Source organism: Balaenoptera acutorostrata, chromosome 10 (assembly GCF_949987535.1).
Source record: "Balaenoptera acutorostrata chromosome 10, mBalAcu1.1, whole genome shotgun sequence".
NCBI classification, from domain to species: Eukaryota; Metazoa; Chordata; class Mammalia; order Artiodactyla; family Balaenopteridae; genus Balaenoptera; species Balaenoptera acutorostrata.
In genome coordinates this window covers 48296624-48319903 of record NC_080073.1, presented here as the reverse complement: position 1 = coordinate 48319903, position 23280 = coordinate 48296624, and the positions used below count along the sequence as shown (strand labels likewise).

Below are 23280 nucleotides of genomic sequence, written 5' to 3'. Positions count from 1 at the left end.
CAGTAGTTGTGGTGCACGGGCTTAGTTGCTCCACAGCATGTGGGATCTTCCCGGACCAGGGCTCAAACCTGTGTCCCCTGCATTGGCAGGCGGATTCTTAACCACTGTGCCACCAGGGAAGTGCAAGCATTTTTTTAAGGGTTAAAAATTATAATATGTAATTAAAGCTAATAAAATGATAAGGGAAACATTACAGTGTGTAAAGCAAGTAGGAGATGTATTGCCAGTGAAAGAAGGTATAAAGATTGCAGATATTTTTGTTGAGGAAAAAAATGATGATAATAAATTTTGTCCTACAGTTGGTTGTTTCTGGATGGAAAAAAATAAGGGACAAATTATTATGAATCCAGAAAGTGATAAAAGGGTTGTGAAAAAGGTACTTTGAGAAAAGAATTTTCTATGTTGTTAACATTGATCCCCTCATTGTCAGATATCTGCTGTCCTGCTGCCCTTATAGCATGGAAATTGTCTACTCCTAAGTCAGGGAATTTAAAAATGAATAAACAATAGCTGTAAATTTTTAAAAATCAGGGCTATGGGAAATCCAAGATGCCCTCTTGGCTTTTCCCGGCTCCCTGACAAACCTCATTTTCTATTAGATGGGTTAAAGATTTCTCTGGCTGCAGGGAATGGCTCACAATGAAAAGGAAAAGGTTAGAAAATGTGTTTCCCACTTGGAGTATAGTGTCTACCATCTCCAGTGATCAAGACACCCACTTCACTGGACAAATCATACAAGACTTAACAAAAATGTCACAAATTTCTTGAAATTATCACTGTCACTATCATCCTCAATCATCAAGCAAGGTCAACAAAACTAATGGAAAAACTGGACTCAAACAACAAAATAAATTATAGGGGATTAAATTAACTGCTAAATATAATTATAGTTTTTATGAATTGTCTGACATACTGCTGGCTTCTAATCTTTGTTTTTCAGGTATAGAAAAGCCCTTTTCTTCAAGCTACTTATGATTTACAACAATTTGGTAATTTACACCTGTAGGTAAAATTAAAATATTTTTTTCTCTCTGCCTGGTTCCTCCAGAAATTGGAGACTCTTGGGTTCTGAGCAGCCTTATCAGGTGAATGGAAAAGACTGTCTCTTGGCATGTGCAGGAATCTAGATACTCTTTAGACCTGGAGAAGAGACAAATTTACCCGATCTATAGATATCACAGGCAGAATCTGCAGGCAAGCCTGGCCTTGAGAGGCCTTTTAAAAGTTTGATCTGGGGGCTTCCCTGGTGGCGCAGTGGTTGAGAATCTGCCTGCCAATGCAGGGGACACGGGTTTGAGCCCTGGTCTGGGAAGATCCCACATGCCGCAGAGCAACTAGGCCCATGAGCCACAATTACTGAGCCTGCGCATCTGGAGCCTGTGCTCCGCAACAAGAGAGGCCGCAATAGCGAGAGGCCCGCACACCGCGATGAAGAGTGGCCCCCACTTGCCGCAACTAGAGAAAGCCCTCGCACAGAAACGAAGACCCAACACAGCCATAAATAAATAAATAAAATTAAAAAAAAAAAGTTTGATCTGTGATTCCTAATGAAAAGTTCCAGTGCAGCCAATATAAATGAGCCTATATGAGCAATTACATTTATATGAATAATCAGGCCATGTATATTGAAACCAGACTTATTTTGAACAAAGCCTTAATTTGGCTGGACTTAGTAAAAAATGAGGATAATCTAGACAGAAAAATTATGTTTCAATAGTATACCTTTGCGGATATTGAAGTTTTATATTTATTGAGGCTTTGTATTTATTATCTATGTCCAAGATGGCTCCTTATTGCTATGTTACCTTATTATAAAGTTTAATTGAACTAGTAAAAGAATATTCTAAGCTTGTTTCTAAAGCCAATCTCAGATGCCCTGTGACCTACACCTAAGAGATTATGTAGAGTGGAAAAGACATTATTTAAAGGACTGTCAGCAAACTAAATAAAAAGACCCTTAAAAGATACTCTTAACTATGATATGTACCACAAAACTGAAGGGAATTGACTCGAATTCATATTTCCCATTTAAGAAGGGCCTCTACATTTGAATGTCTATAGAAAAGACTGCTAACTCCAAACGACACCCACACCAGGATGAAAAGAAGATAACAGCAGTGGAAGACAGCTGACATAAAAATCTGGACCAGGCCCGTAAGAACCATCCAACTAATTCAACTGCACTGTTCATCAAATGTTTGTCTTCCTATCAAAACAAAGTTATTGTTTTACTTCTAACCATACTTTTGACCCCAGTGTTCAGCATGAAAAAAAAATTCTCTAGTGAAGTTGTCACAGAGTATAAATATTCATGACATGTATCACTGCTTGTTTTAAGTGTATTGCTAAGCGCACACGTACAATGCTTGCGTGACAATTAAGTACAAGTGATAAACTGTATAGCCTACAAAGCATTTCCCCATTAACATACCTCTGAGCCTGTTCATGATATCTGATTAGTTTTCCCCCAACGTGGAGAACTAAACAAAAAAAAAAAAAAAAAAAAAAGGCATAGGACTGAGGGACATATATGGACCCAGAGCAGGCAACTGGGCCACCACTCTGGCAACGTTGGAAAAACATATTGATTATCAATGCCATTTATGGAAATATTTGCAGTCGAAAAGGGAAAATGATGGAAGAAATTTTCACATGTTGAGGTATGGGGAAATCATTCTGGCTTGTACATGACTGAATTTGAAATTTAGGGTAACCAAAACAGCCTGTTTTGGGTCTATTAAACATGCATTGTACATCTGCTTTAGCCATTAAAAAAATCAAAATGAAATAACTGGTTCAGACGTCCAAAATGGAACTAGGTGGCCAGTATGGATGTGGGTTCAGACACGTTCCTATACTACTGAAAACTTGAGTTCTCTAAACTTTATCAGACTTAAGGACACCATCAGCCATTTTCAAAACAATATCTAATAGCACCTGCCAACTGCAACCTTATCCTTTCAAGGTCTTCTTGTAACTATGAAACCTTTTTCCTACTTTAAAAATAGTAATAGCAAATGAGACAGCTCAAGCTATAGCCTCCCAGCAAAAGCCTACTTGGTTACTAAATATCTGTAAAAAGGAAACACTCCAAAACTTATTTTCCTGGTTGCCATCTAAAATAGGAGGATTATTTTGAAAAATACTACAAAGGTGTATTTTAACCATTATCTGCATTGTAATATGTCTAATAATTTTCAAATGTTTGTCTAGGTGCTATGACAAAGCAATCAGAGAGGTAATATTTTCTTAATACAAAATATTGATGCTAAGCTTCGAATTCGAGATTATTTCCAACTCTGTGTTCATTCCCCCAATTAGTCAGGACTACACCCCACATCAGCAGGAAGTAACCAGAGTGGTTGTCACCCCATTCCCACAGAGAAGGGGAAAATTGAAACAGAGATGGACTGACAGTTCTTCTGCCAAGTTTATGATTAACCTCTCAATCTAAAACATTCCCTTTCATGTTCTGCACCTATTCCTCCTCAACTGAGGAATATCAAAGAAAAAGGGGGATTGAAACCATGTACAAGCACCTGTGTCCTTCTCTTTGAAGAAAAACGCTGACTCAAGAGTCAGTGATTGGGAAATGTGAAGATGTAGAAACAAACAATAGCAGATGGGCTGGGGAACTGGTAAGAATTTAGACTATACTTCTGCCAAGTAGCAGAATCACCCAACTTAGAGTTTCCTGAAAGATATAAAGGCCTGACACACATTCCTGAGTTCTTTTTATGGGAAGCAGTCCCCTCCAGCTGAAAACTACTGACAGCAAGAACATAGACCCTAGACTGGATGAAAACCGAAGGTTAATGAAGTTTGAAATTTCACCTCGATGCCAACCAATCTGAGAATTGTCCATGAGCTGATCATGCCCTGCTTCTTGAACACTATAAAACTACTCACTACCCCCTCCAGGGTGGGCCACAGACTCTTGAGGGCATTAGACCACTGTGGCCTCCTTTGCCTGACAAAGCAATAAAAGCTACACTTTTACTTCACACAACACTCTGTCTCCGCCTTCCTATTCGGTATGGGTGACCAGAGGAGAAGTTTCAGCAACAATATGATCATCTCAAGGTCCGTCTGTGTTGCTGCAAGTGGCATTATTTCATTCTTTTTAAGGCTGAATAATACTCCATGGTCTGTACATACCAAAACTTATTTATCCATTCATCTGTCTGTGAACATAGGATTCCTTCTGTGTCTTCACTGTTGTAAATACTGCTGCAATGGATGTTGGGGTGCATGGGTCTTTTCAAATACGGGTTTTCTCTGGATATACCACAAGGAGTGGGATTGCCGGATCATCTGGTAGCTTTCTGTAGATGTTTAAGGAACCTCCGTACTGTTCTCTATAGTGGCTGTTACCAACCAGTTGCCATTCCCACCAGTAGCTTAGGAGGGTTCCCTTTTCTCCATGCCATCTCCAGCTATTATACTTTGTAGACTTTTGGACAATGGCCATTGTGACTGGTGCAAGGTGAGACCTCGCTGCAGTTTTGATTTGTGTTCCTCTAATAATTAGTCATGTTGAGCATCTTGGCATGTGCTTTTTTTTTAAACAGTATGAGTAAAAGTTACCTCTTGAAATTGGTTTTGTGACATTCTGCCCTGATTTGAATGTTTTTTGGATTGCTTACCACAGGACATTTCTTGAGGGCAGGTGTCATTTACAGCCCCCCAGGCCTTGTGAATATGAACATGTGCCCATGAGCACCAGATTTAAAGTTGTTGTTTCAGGAACCAGCCACAAGGCGGCAGCATTTTCTCATACCCAGCTCTGGTTACTCCTGCAACAACAACCTTAGGGAAAGTTGTGTTCCCCAGTTGTAACTTTGAGTGGTATGTGCTAGAACAAACACCCAAGGGAGTGTCCCTGGTGTCCAGTGGTTAAGACTCTTCGCTTCCAATGCAGGGGGTGCGGGTTGGAGCCCTGGTCGGGGAACTAGGATCCCACAAGCCCCAGGGCCAAAAAAAAAAAAAGAGAAATTCCAGGGGGTTGTGTTTTATTACCTCTTCCCCCCTTACCCTTCTTGCCCGGGGCAGAACCCAACCCTTGGAGAACCACTCTGCTGAGGGTGCTGTCCTCCAGAGGTGGGGCGACTGTGAAGAAGGAGGATGGAGGTGGGAACCTTCCCAGCTGGAGACGTGGAGACCAGGTGACTTTCCAAAGCTCTTGCAGCCCAGAGGGTCTACCCTGCTTTACGTGCGCTGGGCTTGGTTTAGCTGTAGGAGTGCCGGCCTGGATCGGGAGATGGTGGTCCCACGCACAGGGGACCAGGCACTGCTGGTCCAGGGAGGGCTCTTTTCCTGGCACATCCTTCCCAGCCCCGAGTCCCTGGACAGGCCAGGCCTTGGGACCGAAGCCTGCCAAGGCTCCAGCGGTGGGACACCAGCTTGGGTCAGCGAGGCCTGAGGTGATCATAGGAGGCATTTCTTTGTTTTAGGTTTTTTTTTTAAATTTAATTTTTATTTTCTAGTGGAGTATAGTTGATTTACAGTGTTGTGTTTTCTTAGGTGTTTGGCAACGTGATTCAGTTATAGATAGACATATATCTGTTCTCTTTCCGATTCCTTTCCCATATAGGTTATTAAAGAGTGTTGAGTAGAGTTCCCTGTGCTATACAGAATGTCCTTGTTGATTATCTATTTTATATATATTGGGGTTTATGTGCTAATCCCAACCTCCTCATTTATCCCTTCTGCCACCTTTCCCCTTTGGTAACCATAAGTTTGTTTTCTAAGTCTGTGAGTTTGTTTCTGCTTTGTAAATGACTTCATTTGTATCAATTTTTGGTTTCCTCCTATAAGTGATATCATGTGATCTTTGTCTTTCCCTTTCTGGCTTACTTCACTGAGTCTGATCATCTCTAGGTCCATCTGTGTTGCGGTAGGTGGCATTATTTCATTCTTCTTAATGCCTGAGTAATACTCCATTGTCTATATGTACCACATCTTCTTTTTTTTTTTATAGCTACTTTATTTATTTATTTATTTATTTATTTATTTAGTTTTTGGCTGTGTTGGGTCTTCGGTTCGTGCGAGGGCTTTCTCCAGTTGCGGCAAGTGGGGGCCACTCTTCATCGCGGTGCGCGGGCCTTTCACTATCGCGGCCCCTCCCGTTGCGGGGCCCAGGCTCCAGACGCGCAGGCTCAGTAGTTGTGGCTCACGGGCCCAGCTGCTCCGTGGCATGTGGGATCTTCCCAGACCAGGGCTCGAACCCGTGTCCCCTGCATTAGCAGGCAGATTCTCAACCACTGCGCCACCAGGGAAGCCCCCACATCTTCTTTATCCATTCATCTGTTGGTGAACATTTTCATTGCTTCCATGTCTTGGCTATTGTAAATACTACTGTAGTGGACATTGCGGTGTGTGGGTCTTTTCAAATACGGGTTTTCTCTGGATATACCCCCATGAGTGGGATTGCCGGATCATCTGGTACCTTTATTTGCAGTTTTTTAAGGAACCTCCATACTGTTCTTTATACTGGCTGTTACCAGTTTCCTTTCCAACAAGATTGTGCCAAGATTTAAAACTAGTGCTTTCGGGCACTCAGTATTCACCAGGACTACAGGGATGTAAATGACTCCTGCCCTCAAGAAATGTCCTTGTGTAGGTAATCAAAAAACAATACAAAGATTGCAAATTTTCAAGAAGGCAGTTGCAGCAGCCAAATTTTACTCACACTGTTTAAAGAAAGGTCATGAAAAGATACTCAACATCGGTAATTGTTAGAGACATGCAGATCAAAACTACAACGAGGGCTTCCCTGGTGGCGCAGTGGTTGAGAATCTGCCTGCTAATGCAGGGGACACGGGTTCGAGCCCTGGTCTGGGAAGATCCCACATGCCACGGAGCAGCTGGGCCCGTGAGCCACAATTGCTGAGCCTGCGCGTCTGGAGCCTGTGCCCCGCGACGGGAGGGGCCGCGATAGAGAAAGGCCCGCGCACCGCGATGAAGAGCGGTCCCCGCACCGCGATGAAGAGTGGCCCCCGCTTGCCGCAACTGGAGAAAGCCCTCGCACGAACCGAAGACCCAACACAGCCAAAAATAAATAAATAAATAAATAAAAAATTTAAAAAAAAAAAAAAAAAAACTACAACGAGGTATCACGTCACAACAGGCCGCATGATTATCATCAAAATGTCTACAAACAATTAATGCTGCAGAGGGCGTGAAGGATAGAGATCCCTCCTACACTGTTGGTGAGATTTTTAAAGTGGTAACAGACAGTATGGAGACCAGTATGGAGGTTCCTTAAATACTGAAAATAGAGCTACTATATGATCAAGGAATCCCACTCCTTGGCATATATCCAGAGAAAACCATAATTCAAAAACACACATGCACCCCAAAGTTCACTGCAGCACTATTTACAATAGCCAAGACATGGAAGCAACCAAATTGTCCATCGTCAGATGAATGGATAAAGAAGAAGTGGTAGATTGAAACAATGGAATATTACTCAGTCATGAAAAGAATGAAATAATGCCACTTGCAGCCACATGGATGGACCCAGAGGTGATCATACTAAGTGAAGTAAGTCTGTTGCAACAAAAATAGAAATGAGGTTTTTCCTCTCCTGTTAACAAGGAAAAGAAAGTGAACAGTAAACAGGCTAGAGGAGAAACATAAACTGGCCTGAAAGAGGTAATCAATCCTAGTTTCATTTTAACTATCACTCATCTGTAGTGTCTGTAACTAGATTTGGTTTTCACAAAGCTAACCTCTAACACTCTCTGACACTATGTGAATTACATCCTGCACCTATCACTCCTTAACTCTGTTTGAATTATATCCTGCCCCTAACACACTCTTATCTTGTGTGAATTACATCCTGCACTTTGTGTTTACACTCCTTGCACTCCCCTGTAGCAAATCTCCCCTTGTAGCATTCTGCATTTCAGAAAGGCTGATAATTTAGAGACGAACGGACCCAATTACTGGGTTGCCTGACGCTAGCTGTGACTGTTTTGAAATAATGCAGAAAGAAAAAAAATGCAGACCTTCACCACTTTGATCCTTATCACCTACCCCGGACTTCGAGCCTCACCTATAGGACTTCCCCTGATCCCCCAGGGAAGGGGGTCACAGTTCTTGAGGTGCTAGTGCGCTGTATTTTCCCCTTTCCCTGTCAAAGATAAAGCTATTTTCCTTTTTCTCCAAAACTCTGTCTCCATATTTCTGTTCGGCATTGGTGCACAGAAAGCCAAGATTTTGGCATCAAATCCGAGAGGAAGATAAATATCATATGATATCACTTATAGGTGGAATCTAAAAATTGATACCAAGGAAGTCATTTACAAAAGAGAAACAGACTCACAGACTTAGAAAACACACTTATGTTTACCACAGGGGAAAGGTAGGGGAAAGGGATAAATGAGAGGTTGGGATTAACATATATACACTAATATGTATAAAACAGATAATCAACAAGGACCTACTGTATAGCATAGGAAATTCTACTCAACACTCTGTAATAACCTATATGGGAATAGAATCCAAAAAAGAACAGATATATGTCTATGTATAACTGAAGCAAGTTGCCAAACACCTGAAATAACGCAACATTGTAAATCAACTATACTCCACTAGAAAATTAAAATTAAAAAAAAAAATACGAAAACAAAGAAATGCCTCCTATGATCACCTCAGGCCTCGCTGACCCAAGCTGGTGTCCCACCGCTGGAGCCTTGGCAGGCTTCGGTCCCAAGGCCTGGCCTGTCCAGGGACTCGGGGCTGGGAAGGATGTGCCAGGAAAAGAGCCCTCCCTGGACCAGCAGTGCCTGGTCCCCTGTGCGTGGGACCACCATCTCCCGATCCAGGCCGGCACTCCTACAGCTAAACCAAGCCCAGCGCACGTAAAGCAGGGTAGACCCTCTGGGCTGCAAGAGCTTTGGAAAGTCACCTGGTCTCCACGTCTCCAGCTGGGAAGGTTCCCACCTCCATCCTCCTTCTTCACAGTCGCCCCACCTCCGGAGGACAGCACCCTCAGTAGAGCGATTTGCAGGGGTTGGCATTTGTCCCAGGGGTGAAGGGTAAGGGGGAAGAAGTAATGAGACAGCATCACTTGCATGTTTGTTTTGGCATGTTCACTCCAATTTACAACCCAGAAACGCGACTTTCACTAAGGCTCTGGTTGCCCAAGTTCCCAGCGTGGGGCATGAAGAAATCCTGCCGCCTTGTGGCCATTTCCCGTAACAGCAACGTTAAAACTGGTGGTCTTGGGCACTTAATAGTCACAAGGCCTGTGGGGCTGTAAATAACACCTGTCCTGTAGAAATGTCCTGGGGTAGGATGGGATCAAGATGGCAGGGGAGTAGGACGTGGAGCTCAGCTTCTCCCCAAAGATACATCAAACATACATCTACGTGCGGAACAACTCTCACAGAACATCTACTTGAACACTGCCAGAAGATCTCAGACTTCCAAAAGGGCAAGAAAATCTCCAGGTAACAGGGTAGGGCAGAAGAAAAAAAGAGAGAGAGAAGGAGTCAGGACAGGACCTGTGCCTCTGGGAGGGAGCTGTGAAAGTAGAAAGGTTTCCACACACTGGGAAGTCCCCTCACTGGCAGAGACAGAGGGGGAGTTTTTGCCTCAGAGCAGAGTGCAGCAACAGGTGTTTGGAGGGCAAAGCGGATAGAGACCTGCATACATGATCAGTGCTGCCTGGCTCTCCACAGCCTGAGACACTTGTCCGCTCGCCCACTGGGACGGGTGGGGGCTGGGTGCTGAGGCTCCAGCTTCGGAGGTCAGACCCGGAGGAGAGGACTGGGGTCGGCTGTGTGGAGACAGCCTGAGGGGGCGAGGGTGCAGTGTGCCACAACTGAGGGAGTTGGGGAAGAAGCCTGAGCCCGCCAGAGAGTCAAGGCACCATTTTCGGGGGGTGGGGCACACGAGGAGAGAGGCGGGCCTGCCATAGGAGCTCCTTCTCTGCCCACTCACGGGCAGCAGGGCACCGCCTACCGCCTCTCGAGCTCCAGCAGTGGGCATGAGCCGTGGCTGCCATCTTGGACTCCAGAACGGGCCTGGACTGCTGCCACCACCGCCACCAAGGGTCCTGTGAGTGGGTGCAGGTCACTGCCCTCACCCTCCCAGGAGCCTACTTAGCCCACTGCCAAGGGTCCCATGATCTGGGGCCAACTTCCCCAGGAGTGTGCATGGTCCGCCACCACTGCTGATGGCCCTGCAACCTGGCACTGACCACTGCCCCCACCTCCGAGAGGCCGCACGACCCACCGCCGCCACCTAGGGTCCCGAGATCCAGGGCAATCTTCCCCAGGGGCCTGTGACCCACCGCTGCCGCTGCAGAGGGACCCATGACTAGGAGCCAGCCACTGCCCCTGCCTTCCTGGGAATCTGTGCAAGCCATGCACCTGCACACCTGTACACCCCCTATCAAGGGGATACCAGCCAGCACACGCTGAGGTAAGAGACGGCAAGCATCCAAACCAAAAGCAGCCCTCATGCCAAAAAAATGTTAAACCCACACAAGCTACACAGGGACGCCCCCGCATATAAACAGCCCTCCAAGACTACAGTAGATACTTGTTTTCCTAAACTCACAGACTAAGAGAAATAGAACCATAGAACCAAAATAAAGAAGCAGAGGATCCACTCTCAGCTAAAAAACCAAGAAAATTCCCCTGAAGGAACAAACAATGAAACAGACCTCTTCAGTCTAATAGACACTGATTTCAAAAAGGAGGTAATGAAAATACTGAAGGAATTAAGGAAGTCTATCAACAGAAATGCAGATTACTGTAAAAAGGAACTAGAAACTATAAGGAGGAGCCAAGAAAAATTAGAAAATTCATTTCCCGAGATGAAAGCTGAGCTCAAGGCAGTGAATAGCAGAATGAATAATGTGGAAGAAAGAATAAGTGATCTGGAAGATAGAATAATGGAAATTACCCAATCAGAAGAGAAGACAAAAAGCCAAAGGAAAAAAGAAAGCAATATAAGAGACCTATGGGATAATATAAAGCAGGCCAATCTACGTGTTATAGGGATTCCAGATGGAGAAGAAAAAGGGGATTGAAGATGTATTTGAAGAAATTATGGCTGAAAAGTTCCCAAACCTAAAGAAGGAAACAGATATCCAGATACAGGAAGCACAGGGGGTCCCAGACAAGATGAACCCAAACAGACCTACACCAAGATATATTATAATAAAAATGGCAAAAGTTAAAGAGAGGATTCTAAAGTCAGCAAGAGAAAAACAGAGTTCTTTACAAGGGAACCCCCATGAGTCTATCAGCTGATTTCTCTACAGAAACACTGCAGGCAGGAAGAGAGTGACAAAATATATTCTAAGTCTTGAAAGAGAAAAATATGCAATCTAGAATACCCAGCAAGATTTTCATTTGGAATAGGAGGAGAAATAAAGAATTTCTCAAACAAGCAAAAACTAAAAGAATACAGCAATACTAAACCTATCCTAAAAGAAATATTGAAAGGTCATTTCTAAATAGAAAAGATGCAAGAAGAAATAGAAAGGAGAAAACCACAATTGGAAAGTAAATCACTTAAATTAGCCAGTATATGGATCAAAAAGAAAAAAAAACCTATTTGTGAAAGCAATGATAAACACAAGGAACAGCAAAAGGATAAACATGAAGATGTAAAAAGGGACATCAAAATCATAAAATGTGGGGAAGGAGAGTAAGAAAATGCAGATTCTTTTTTTTTTTTTTTTTAGAATGTGTTTAAGCCTATATGGCTATCCATCTAAAGCAAGCAGATATAGCAAGGAGTTAACAATACTTGAAAAACAGGGCAACCACAAATCAAGAACATACAACAGATTCACAAAAACCAAAACGAAGAGAACACAAGCATAAAATAAAAGGAAATCATCAAACCACAAAAGGAAAAAGAAAAAGAAAGGAATGAAGAAGAAACAAAGAATCAACTGGAAAACAAGGTTTGAAATGGCAATACATATGTATCAATAATTACCATAAATGTCAGTGGAGGGCTTCCCTGCTGTGCAGTGGTTGAGAATCCACCTGCCAATGCAGCGTACATGGATTTGAGCCCTGGTCCGGGAAGATCCCACATGCCGCAGAGCAATTAAGCCTGTATGGCACAACTACTGAAGCCCATGCACCTAGAGCCCATGCTCCGCAACGAGAAGCCACCGCGATGAGAAGCCCATGCACTGCAATGAAGAGCAGCCCCCGCTAGCTGCCCGTGCACAGCAACAAAGACCCAACAAAGCCAAAAATAAATAAATAAAATAAATAAAAACTTAAAAAAACACTAAGGATATCTGAATAAAGTATGAACTTTAAAAAAAAAATGTCAACAGACTGAGTGCTCCAATCAAAAGACATAGAGTGGCAGACTGGATTAAAAAAACAAGAGCTTACAGTATGTTGCCTACAAGAGACCCATCTTAGGGCACAGGACACACATAGATTGAAAGTGAGGGGATGGAAAAAGGTATTTCATGCAAACAGAAATGACAAGAAAGCAGGAGTTGCAAGACTCATATCAGACAATAACTTTAAAGCAAAGGTTATAAAGAAAGATAAAGAAGGACACTATATAATGATAAAAGGATCAATACAAGAAGAGGATTTTATACTCATCAACATACATGCACCTAATATAGGAGCACCCAAATACATAAAACAAATACAGACATAAAAGGAGAAACTGACAGGAATACAATAATAGTAGGAGATTTTAACACCCCACTCACATCAATGGACAGATCTTCTAGACAGAAAATCAATAAGGAAACAGAGATCCTAAATGATACAATAGAACAGTTAGACTTAATTGATATTTTCAGGACATTACATTAAACAAAAATCAGAATACACATTCTTTTCAAGTGCACATGGCACATTCTCTAGGATTGACCACATACTATGGCACAAAACTAACGTCAACAAATTGAAGAGTATAGGAATTATTTCAAGCATCTTCTTTGACCACAATGGCATGAAACTAGAAATCAACCACAGGAAAAGAAATGAGAAAAAAACAATTACATGGAGACTAAGTAACACGTTACTAAAAAACCAATTGGTCAATGACGAAATCAAAAAGGAAATTTAAAAAATACCTTGAGACAAATGACAGTGAAAACACAACCATACAAAATCTATGGGACGCAGCAAAAGCAGTTCTTAGAGGGAAGTTCATAGCAATACAGGCCTTCGTCAAAAAAACAAGAAAAATCTCAAGTAAACAACCTAACCTACCACCTAAAAGAATTAGAAAAAGAATAACAATACCTAAAGTCAGCAGAAAGAAGGAAATAATAAAGATCAGGGTGGAGATAAATAAAATAAATATTTAAAAAACAACAGAAAAAATCAACAAAACCAAGAGCTGGTTCTTTGAAAGGGTAAACAAAATTGACAAACCTCTGGCCAGGCTCACCAAGAAGAAAAGAGAGAGAACCCAAATAAACAAAATAAGAAATGAAAAAGAGGTGACAGTTTGCACATGGAAAATAAAGTGAGCACTTCAACCACATGTGGCGCATGACTCAAACCCACCACCTGCCCGCGTGGAACATTCCAGAGGCAGAGCCTCCAAGGCACACAGACCCGCCTGTGGCTCTGGGAGGTTGCATCCCCTCCCACTCCCTACCTGTGGGTCCTTCCTGTCCAGCAGGGCCAATGCAGTAGAGCAGGTGGTGCTCATTCCGGGCCGATGGGCACACGTGGAAACCATGTTTCACTGTCAGTTTTTGTGCTTGATTTTGAGAATGGAATTATGGGGATTTTTTTTTTTTTAATGTATCTTAACTGACGTCTGTCAGTGTTTACGGCACTGCCTCCAGGCTTTTAGATCCCTAGTTAGCTGGACGGGGAGGCATTTTGGTCACCAGTTCACTCTTGTGCTTTGATGTTTTCCTGTCTCTCCATCCCCCTCTGTTCCCAAGAGCAAAGATTAATTTAAAGGCGAAGATGGAGTCACTGTAAACTAACCTGTCCTCATTTACACCTTCCTTTTCTTTTCCAGTGCAGAAATTAAAATAAGTATAAAGCAAAAAAACCCCCACAAAAACAAACAAAAAAAACAAACCACTGTGCTTCCCTGGTGGCACAGTGGTTAAGAATCCGCCTGCCAATGCAGGGGACATGGGTTCAATCCCTAGTCCAGGAAGATCCCACATGCTGCAGAGCAACTAAGCCCGTGCACCACAACTACTGAGCCTGCACTCTAGAGCCCACGAGCCACGACTGCTGAGCCCAAGTGTCGCAACTACTGAAGCCAGTGTGCCTAGAGCCCATGCTCCACAACAAGAGAAGCCACCACAATGAGAAGCCTGTGCACCACAACGAAGAGTAGCCCCCACTCGCTGCAACTAGAGAAAGCCCGCGTGCAGCAATGAAGACCCAATGCAGCCAAAGCCAAAAATAAATAAATAAAAATTTTAAAAAAGAACATTACAGGCCAATATCTTTGATGAATATAGATGGAAAAATTCTTAACAAAATATTAGCAAACTGAATCCAACAACACATAAAAAAGATCATACACCACGACCAAGTGGGATTCATCCCAGGTTCACTAGGATGGTTCAACATACACAAATCAATCAATGTAATACACCACATTAACAAAAGAAAAGTCAAAAACCACATTACCATCTCAACAGATGCAGAAAAAGCACTTGACAAAATTCAACATCCATTCATGATAAAAACCCTTACCAAAGTGGGAATAGAGGGAACATATCTCAACATAATAAAAGCCATTTGTGACAAACCCACAGCCAATATCATACTGAACAGTGACAAGCTGAAAGCCTTCCCCCTGAAATCTAGAACAAGACAAGGATGCCCACTCTCACCACTTCTCTTCAACATAGTATTGAAGTTCTAGCCACAGCAATCAGACAAGAGAAATAAATAAAAGGTATCCAAATTGGAAGGAAAGAGGTAAAATCATCACTATATACAGATGACATGGTACTATATATAGAAAACCCTAAGGACTCCACATAAAAGCTACTAAATCTAATAAATTAATTCAGCAAAGTAGACGGATATAAGATTAACATTTGGAAATCATTTGCATTCCTTTACACTAACAATGTAATATCAGAAAGGAAATGTAAAAAAATAATACCTTCTAAAATCGCACCCAAAAAAACCCCACAAAACCTAGGAATAAACCTGGCCAAGGAGGTGAAAGACTTATATGCTGAGAACTATAAAACATTAATAAAGAATATTAAAGAGGATTCAAAGAAATGGAAAGATAATCCCATGCTCTTGGATTAGAAGATGTATAAAGACGATGTGGTGTGTATACACAATAGACTATTACTCAGCCATTAAAAAATAATCAAATTCTGCCAGTTGCAGCAACATAGATGGACCTAGAATGTATTATATAATACCTTAGTGAAATAAGTTAGAGAAAGAAAAACACTCTATGTTCTCACTTACATGTGGAATCTAAAAAATGCAAGAAAGGAATGTATGTAACAAAACAGCAATAGACTCACAGAGAACAAATTAGTGGTTACTGGTGGGGAGAGGGAAGCAGGGAGGGAAAGATAGTAGTTTGTTTCTCTTAATCCAATACGCCTATGTAGAAAATAAACAAACAAGGATATATTGTACAACACAGGAAAATACAGCCATTATTTTGCCATAACTTTAAGTGGAGCATAATCTATAAAAATATTAAATCAATATGTTGTACCCCTGAGACTAATGTAATATTGTAAATCAACTGTACTCCAGCGGCAGTGACATAAAGCCGCAGATCGCACAGCCATGGGGAGAGGGCTTAGGTTTCAGGCCTGCTTCCTATGTCATGCAGTCCCTGGGGATCAGATCTGATTTCAGCCCCGCCTAGAAGGGTGGGCAACTTGCTGGCACCTGTGCGCTCCCAGAGCTCATAGAGGTGGCACCAAGAAGGAGGCTGCTATGGTGGTCCTGCACCTCCCTTCACCTGCCCCTCAACAATGGCGCTTTGCTTCTGTGGCTGGCCTGGGCTTCTTCCGCGCACACCCCGCTTGGGCACATACTATACTCCAGCCCCTTCAGGCTGTCTCCGTGCAGCCAACCCCAGTCCTCTCCCCTGGTCTGTCCTCTGAAGCCCAAGTTTCAGCACCCAGCCCCTGCACATACCAGCAGGCATGCATCTTGGGCTGAGAACTGCACAAAGTAGCACAGATCCTTTGTGCAGGTCTCTGTTTTGTCTGCTGCAAACCGGCTGCTGCGCCCTCCTCCAAGTCTCTGCAGCTCCCTTTCTGTCCCAGCTGATCTCTGCACCAGTGAAGGGGCTTCCCAGGGTGAGGGAACATTTCCTCTTTCACAGCTCCCTCCCAGGGGTGCAGGTCCTGTCCTGTTTTCTTCCTTTTTTTTCCTTTTATCCTATCTCATTATGTGGAGATCTTTCTTGCTCTTCTGGATGTCTGAGATCTTCTGCTAGTGTTCAGTAGGTATTGTGTGAGGATTGTTCCACATGTAGATTTTTTTTAAAATTATATTTATTGATAAGTGGTAAGCCAAGGACTGACCCTGACACTAGTAACACCAAACTCAAAGTAGCTCTTGGTCAGAAAAGTGCAGTAGAGGGTGCATGAAAGTGACACCTTGTGGTCTCCTTAGTGGTCTGAGGTGATTTTTTTTCCAACTGCTAAACTGTATTATTAACTTCTAATAAAAATTAACTAGTCAAAATTTAAAACATTCTGATCAAAATGGGTCTGTACATGCCTTTCAAACCCCTGCTGGTCATAGTCAGGAGGGAACTGCTCGCTGCACATTGGGCACACCTTCCAGTGACTTTCAACATGTTCTTCAAATTTGCTCTGATCATAGTTGGGAGGGAACATTAATTCACAGAGTGGACATTTCTTCTGAACATCAAAGCTGGGATCAAAGCAAAAGCCTGTTCCGTGCCCACGTAAATGCTGACTTGGAGGATCAGGAGCAGGGGGCACGTTCTCGTCTTCTTTACTATCCTCAGGGTCTTCTAAACCATCAGGTCAACTTAGGTTTCGAGCAGGCTGGCTGCAGACAACATTATCTTCCAGTCCCCAAGAGGGTACTCTCACAGGTGGCCTTTGGATTTCATCTGGGTAAAAAGCACCATCTGCTCCATCTCTTGTTTCCTGTGTTGCATAAGGATTACCAAACTGCAGAACTGGTTGTGTATTTGGCACTGCAGGAACATGACCATTTTGCTCTGAGCTGGTGTTGAAACACTGTGAGATCTGCCTAGGACTCTGGGAATTCTGAGCCTCCAATTTCCTTTCTGCTTGATTTTCTATACTCCTTTTAAGTTCCTTCTCCCTGGAGAGGTTTTGCAAATATGAAGTTAGACCATTTATCTCTTTGTCCTTCTCTGCCAATTGAAGTTTGTAATTCTCTTCTACTTCAGCTAGTTCTAGTTTCACATTTTCAGCAATTTTCACTTGTTCTTTCCATTTCAGCTCCATTTTTGCAAGTTCATCAGCATATTTATTGCATTTTGTTTTCTCATCCTGCAAGAGTTGTTTACATTTATTATACTTTTCTGCAGCAATTTCTTTGGTCATTTCAGAGACTTGTCCCTTAGTTATATTGTCAAAATCTACCTCAGCTGTAGAAGGTGGTGGCTTTACATCAAGAGTAGAAGCAGTAGTAGCTGGGTCTGTGTTTATTGAGGCATCATTCACTTTCTGCTGACTCCCAATTTTCTTTGTGAAGACACTATTGTTATTAGCTGATTGGTCTGAAAGTTTATTTGTTTTTGGAGCCTCTGACATTCCTTGAATTTTTCTTTATAATGATCTGCTGTCATCTGAAGATGAAGTTTCAGATCTTCAACTTCTCTTCTCAGTTCGTGTTCCAGTGTATCAGTCTTTTCCTGGTCTTTTCTCACAGCACTTAGTTTAAGCTCTGCCACTGCATCAGCTAACTGCTTTTTCACTCTCTCATTTTCCAAGCGTGCAGTGTGCAGATCTGCCATCGTCTTATCCTGCACATTTACAGCATCGCTAAGTTCTTTAGCCAGAAAGACAGCTTCTTGCCGAGTTGCCTGAACCTGTTCCTCTGCTTTACGAAGTTGCTCCTTGAAGAAAACTGTATCTTCCTTAGTTGAGGTTGTAAGCAAGAAAGCCCTTTGTAGATTCTCCTTTTCAGCCAAACAGAACTGCAGTCTGCTAATCTCTTCTTTGAAATGAGTAATCATGTTTTCTTTGTTCCCATCTAAATTCTTTAAAGTCTGGACCTCTGACACAAGCTTGGTATTTTCTATTTCTGTATTCTTCAAATGTACCTTATAAAGTTCCTTCTCATCCTTTTCTGTCTTCAATTGACATTCAAGCTGTTCTCTTTCATATTGTGCCTTTCTGAGTTTGTCCTTTAAACTGTCTAATTCAGTTTCTTTTTCAATCGCTTTATGTGTGACTGACACAATATCTTCCTCAAGCTGGAGGGCTTTGGATGTAGCATCATTGTATCTCTTCTTAAATTCTTCATTTTCCATTTTTAAACTTTGTGAGACTTCAAAAAGAACCTTTTGCTCTGCTTGCAGTTGGTCACATCTTTCTTTCTCATGGTTAAGTTCTCTTTCCATTCTTCCAACTTGTTCTCGAAGTTGTGTTGTTTCTTTTTCCAGAACAGCAATTAACTTTAACAGTTCTTCTTTTTCTTTCATGGTTTTCTCAATTTTCAACTCAAGAAGGCCAGCTTTTGTGGTCAGCACCAACATGTCAGAATTTCCTTCATCTTCCATAGTAAGCAACTCTTCAACTGGAGAAGAAGCTCGAAACTGAAAAGGTGTACTTGCTCCACGAATTTCACCCTTATGGGTAACATAACAGAACTGATAAAATTCTCCATCATCATTTGGAAGGTAATATCCTTGAAATGCTAACACACAATTGACTGTTGATCCTTCTACATAATGTTCAGGCACAGGGGACCATAAAAACGTGTAATAATCACGAGCAGTACTCCATCCAACCTTGAATATACCAACCCAATCTTTTGGATGGGGATGGATATATGGAGTTAAGGTATAATGACATTCTAGGTGTGCATTAGGAAGATAGCTCTTGGCCACATTTTGAAAGATGACATGGGCAAAGTTGGAAGTCTGCAGTGGAACTTCTTGAAAGGATGTCATTGTGAATCGAGTGAGGAACTGCCGAGCAGAGGGGAATGTTAGAGAGGCTTCCGAGCCTGAGCCGCCATCAGCCGCTGAGCCTCTTCCGCCAACACAGTCTCCCTCTACCGACCTGCTACACCTCCCCACAAGGCCAAAAGCCAGCGTTATGTCACTTCCGTCCACGGCCTGGCCCCTTCCTCCACCGCCGCCACCGCCGCCAAGCTGCGTCAGTCTGGGCCAATTGCTGTAGATGTATTTTTGATGTATTCAGTATTTGCAGGACAAGGTGAACTCCACGTCCTTCTATTCCACCATCTTGATTCAATCTCTGTGTGATTTTTTTGCCCTTTTTCTTCTACTACAGGAAATCAAATGATCAGTGCCTGAAGAACACTGACTAGAGGCCCACGGACACAGCATATATCAAGGTCATCACACAAACATCAGCCCCACAGCACCCCTAAAGCCCAGAACCTAAAGAAGCAAAAGAGGGGACAAACTGCCTTTAAAAGGACATTAGTCATGTATACTCCCTGCAAGAGTGTATCAGAGGGCTTGTTTCCACTGATATTGACAAGAGATGCTACAAAGGCAGTTTAAGTTTCCAATATAATGGGGAAAAAAATGTTACATTGGCATTGTAATGTATTTTCCCCGACCATCTCTTTGAGGTTGGGTGCCTCTTCATATGTAAAATGATCGTTTTTATTTCTTTTTCAGTGAAATTTAATTTCATAGGTTCCAAATATTTTTATTTGGTCACTTCTATTTTTTGTCTTGAGAGGCAATTCAAATATACTTTATATTTGTGGTGTCTTCTCCCACAGCATCCTTCCAAGCCAATTACTGTCCACACAGTCACTAAAAAATTTGTCAAGGAACTTGTTTTCACAGGTCATCCACCACTCAAGACACCTGATATGAGGGCCATCTGCCTTGAACAGCCTTACATCAAGAACTCTGTACTGAGCTCTTTGCTCTCAACTTATGGACCAGATAAAGGACAGGATGAGGGTGTCATTATTACCTCACAACCTGCACCCAAGCACATTGGTCAGTGCTCAAACATCATTGCCAAGGTGACAGACAACAGGCCTGGATCTTCTCCTGTGATGTCACCAGCTTGCCACCAAGACATTTGGTCTGGACTATGTCATCAACCACAAGGCACAACTCAAGTGTCCTGAAGTAGACTCAGTGTGTGGACCAGAGCCTGTCAAACATAAATGTGACCAGGACTCCAAACTCAGGCCCCAGGCAAGAGACCTTCCCAGGTCTCCATCCAGTTTTGCTAGAACCTCCCCTCCCCCCTCCCCCTACCCCCAAAAAAGTAAGACTCGGGTCCTTATTTTCCTCTGAGTATACTCAGAGACCTGATCTGTGGAATTGTCCATAGTCTTCATCCTCTTCCCAGTACAACTGGACTTGGATACACACAGGCACATCAAATGACCATAAGGCCACCTGCCCCAGTGCTAAGCATTGACTCCCAGCCTCTACCCAACTCGCCTCACCTGAGCCCAATCCAGGCCTGCACTGTCCCCCAACCCCCACCATCTGTGCACATTCCAGACCAACCCCCCAGAATTGTCTTCATGATGGGACAAGGGATGGGGGAAGGGCTCCAGGTTCAGAACAGCTTTCATTTCATCCTCCTGAGAAGCCTGCTCCTACAAGTCAGATGTTTCACATCTTAGAGGAATCTGGGTGATCCTAACCCATGTCCCAGTCCATGTTCTCCATGAGGACCTTCTGGTCTCCTCCTCTGAGGAGAGTGGTCTGCCCCACCCCAAGGCATGGAAGACTCAGTCTCCAGGCTAATGTGTCCTGGAGGGGACTACTGCAGTAAAAGAAAGAAGAAAAGAGCAGAATTTGTCTCATGAATTAGCACTTCCCCAGGTGTGCTTTATGTACAAATTTCAGAACACCGAATACCATTGAGAGTTTCACAGCCCATTTCATGTAATGTTATGAATGATGTAAATTTAACATGTTTTAAATGGAAGTTACCAAACTGTCATATAAAGTATTTAGTAAATTAGAAAAATTGTTGTTTGCTAATCCTTTTACAATATATGTCAAGTCATTTATGCTGTGCACCTCCAATTTCTACAGTACTGTATGTAGAAATTGTATCTCAATAAAACTGAAAGAAAAATAAAGGAAAATAATAGTTAATAAGAAACTGAGTCAACACACTGGAAAATATTAAGCTATAATGCCAGTAGGAGGCAAATGATTAACATTTATTTGTATTCAGTGTGCAGGTAACTGGAATTTGGGAAACTCCGGATAAAACAGACACCTATGTTTTTTAAGCTGAGCCTTTCCTGAAACTAGAATTTTTATCTCTGAAAGAGTGCTACTGAAAACCATAATGGAGGATATTTTGTTCATCTTATAAATTTTGGTTATTAAAAATCACTGGAAATTATATTTGGTTAGTTTCTTCATGATAATGAGAGCCTCCCAATGTGATATATTGTACAGATATTTTCACTTCCAGTCATCTCTTATAAGGTTTTTTGTTTTGTTATTTTGTCACCAAGTTTTATTTACTTCAGTGTAAAAGAGGCCCTTAGTAGTCTCAGTGTACTGTAGTCTGTGTCCCTGAATTGTGTTCAGATTTCAGACTTTTAGGCATAACCCAGGGCTCTGAAACAGAAACTTCCTTTTAACAATATTTTCAGGTGACTCACATGCACATTTTTTTTTTTTTACTAAGTAGGGCAAGTGTACTTATTCTCAATTTGACAGCAAATTTGAATAACGTGGTGATATTTTAAAAATACTGATGCCCAGAAATACTAATTTACTGAATGCTTCTAAGTCCTGGGGATGGGAATTTTAAAATGTTTTCCAAGTAATAATGATGTGAGGCAAAGTCTGAGAACTCCTATAGATGAAGAGGTAACAGTTCCCTGACTTGTTCTGGTCTTTTTCCAGCGTGGGAAGAAACTCTGACCTGGGTCAAGAAAGTGTGGGTGGTTTTATAGAGAATGGGATTCTATTAGGAGGGGCAAAGAACCTAATCATTTTTCCCCATGAGAATCTGTCTCATGGAAGCTTCTCTCTCTCTCTCTCTCTCTAGTACTTCTTCCCTTAATGAGGAAGACTCCTGGTTGAGGCCTCAAGACCAATGAAAATATAAAAGCAAAGTAAAGGAAGCTCAGGTTGAGTTACTCAATTTGACTTGAATATATTCCAGTGATGAGTTCCATGAGCATTACGGTTGAATAAGATGTGCCTCCTCATGACCCCCTTCAACAACTTGGCTTCATTCACAGACAAAAGTGTCTTTGTGGGAGCTGTGGGTTCAGGAACCACACACCAAGGGGTCCAGGAGGAGTCTCACCCACCCATGAACAGGGTAATAGGCACAGAGACCTCAGTCCCAGCTCTGGACTTTGCAGTCATCTGTTAACTGGCTCCTCTTGGCTAGAGTCCAGGGGCACCTGGAAAATACTATTTTAAGCCATCACTCATGAACAAAAGAGCCTTTGTGGATATCCAGGTTTCTAGTAGAGAAGTACTAGCACAATGTTGGAGCAAAAAAAAAAAAAAGTATGAGTTTGGATGCATTGGACAAAGTAAAGGGAATAGTTTCACTTTACCAACATCACGCCTCCCCCAAAATTGCACAATTTAGGGCCAAGAGATATCTTCCTGGCCCATGATTTCTCCTGCAGGGGTAAGTGAAAGCATGTGAGTGAGCATGTAGCTTCTCCAACTGTGTGAGATGCTGCCCAAAAGGCCTGTTGTTTTCTTGCCCCATCCAGAGTGCTGAATTATGAGTTAGTTGCATGACTGGGGGTTGGGAAGAGGTAGCAGATAGGATTCTGGTAAGGCATTAATGTGGGGCAGATTCTACTAGCTGTATTTCAGAGTCCATCAAGAAGCCCATCCACTGGACTTCCCTGGTGGTCCAGTGACTAAGACTCAGCGCTCCCAATGCAGGGGGCCCGGGTTCGATCCCTCGCCAGGGAACTAGATCCCACATGCTGCAACTAAAGATGCCACATGCCGCAACTAAAAAGATCCCGCATGCTGCAATGAAGATCTGTGTGCCGCAACTAAGACCCAGGGCAGATAGATAGATAGATAAATAAATAAATGTTAAAAAAAAAAAAAAGCCCATCCATGAGCCAGTAGGGATGCCTCACCCATAGATCCTCCCAACTGGCCAATGGG

The 23280-nt window shown here is 42.6% G+C and overlaps 2 protein-coding genes across 2 annotated transcripts in view; one reads left to right on the top strand and one right to left on the bottom strand.

The window, feature by feature from the left end:
- LOC103008692 (exo/endonuclease G) overlaps positions 1–21456 on the top strand; it is a 62663-nt gene extending 41207 nt beyond the window's left edge. Inside the window, exon 12 of the transcript XR_009009386.1 lies at positions 19454–21456. The gene's annotated coding sequence lies outside the window, so the exon portion shown is untranslated. The remainder of the gene's footprint in view (positions 1–19453) is intronic.
- LOC130708989 (tax1-binding protein 1-like) lies at positions 17507–19248 on the bottom strand. Its single transcript, XM_057554016.1, has one exon. The coding sequence runs from the start codon at positions 19105–19107 to the stop codon at positions 17650–17652; it is 1458 nt and encodes a 485-aa protein (XP_057409999.1). The 5' UTR covers positions 19108–19248; the 3' UTR covers positions 17507–17649.
- Positions 21457–23280: the final 1824 nt, after the last annotated feature.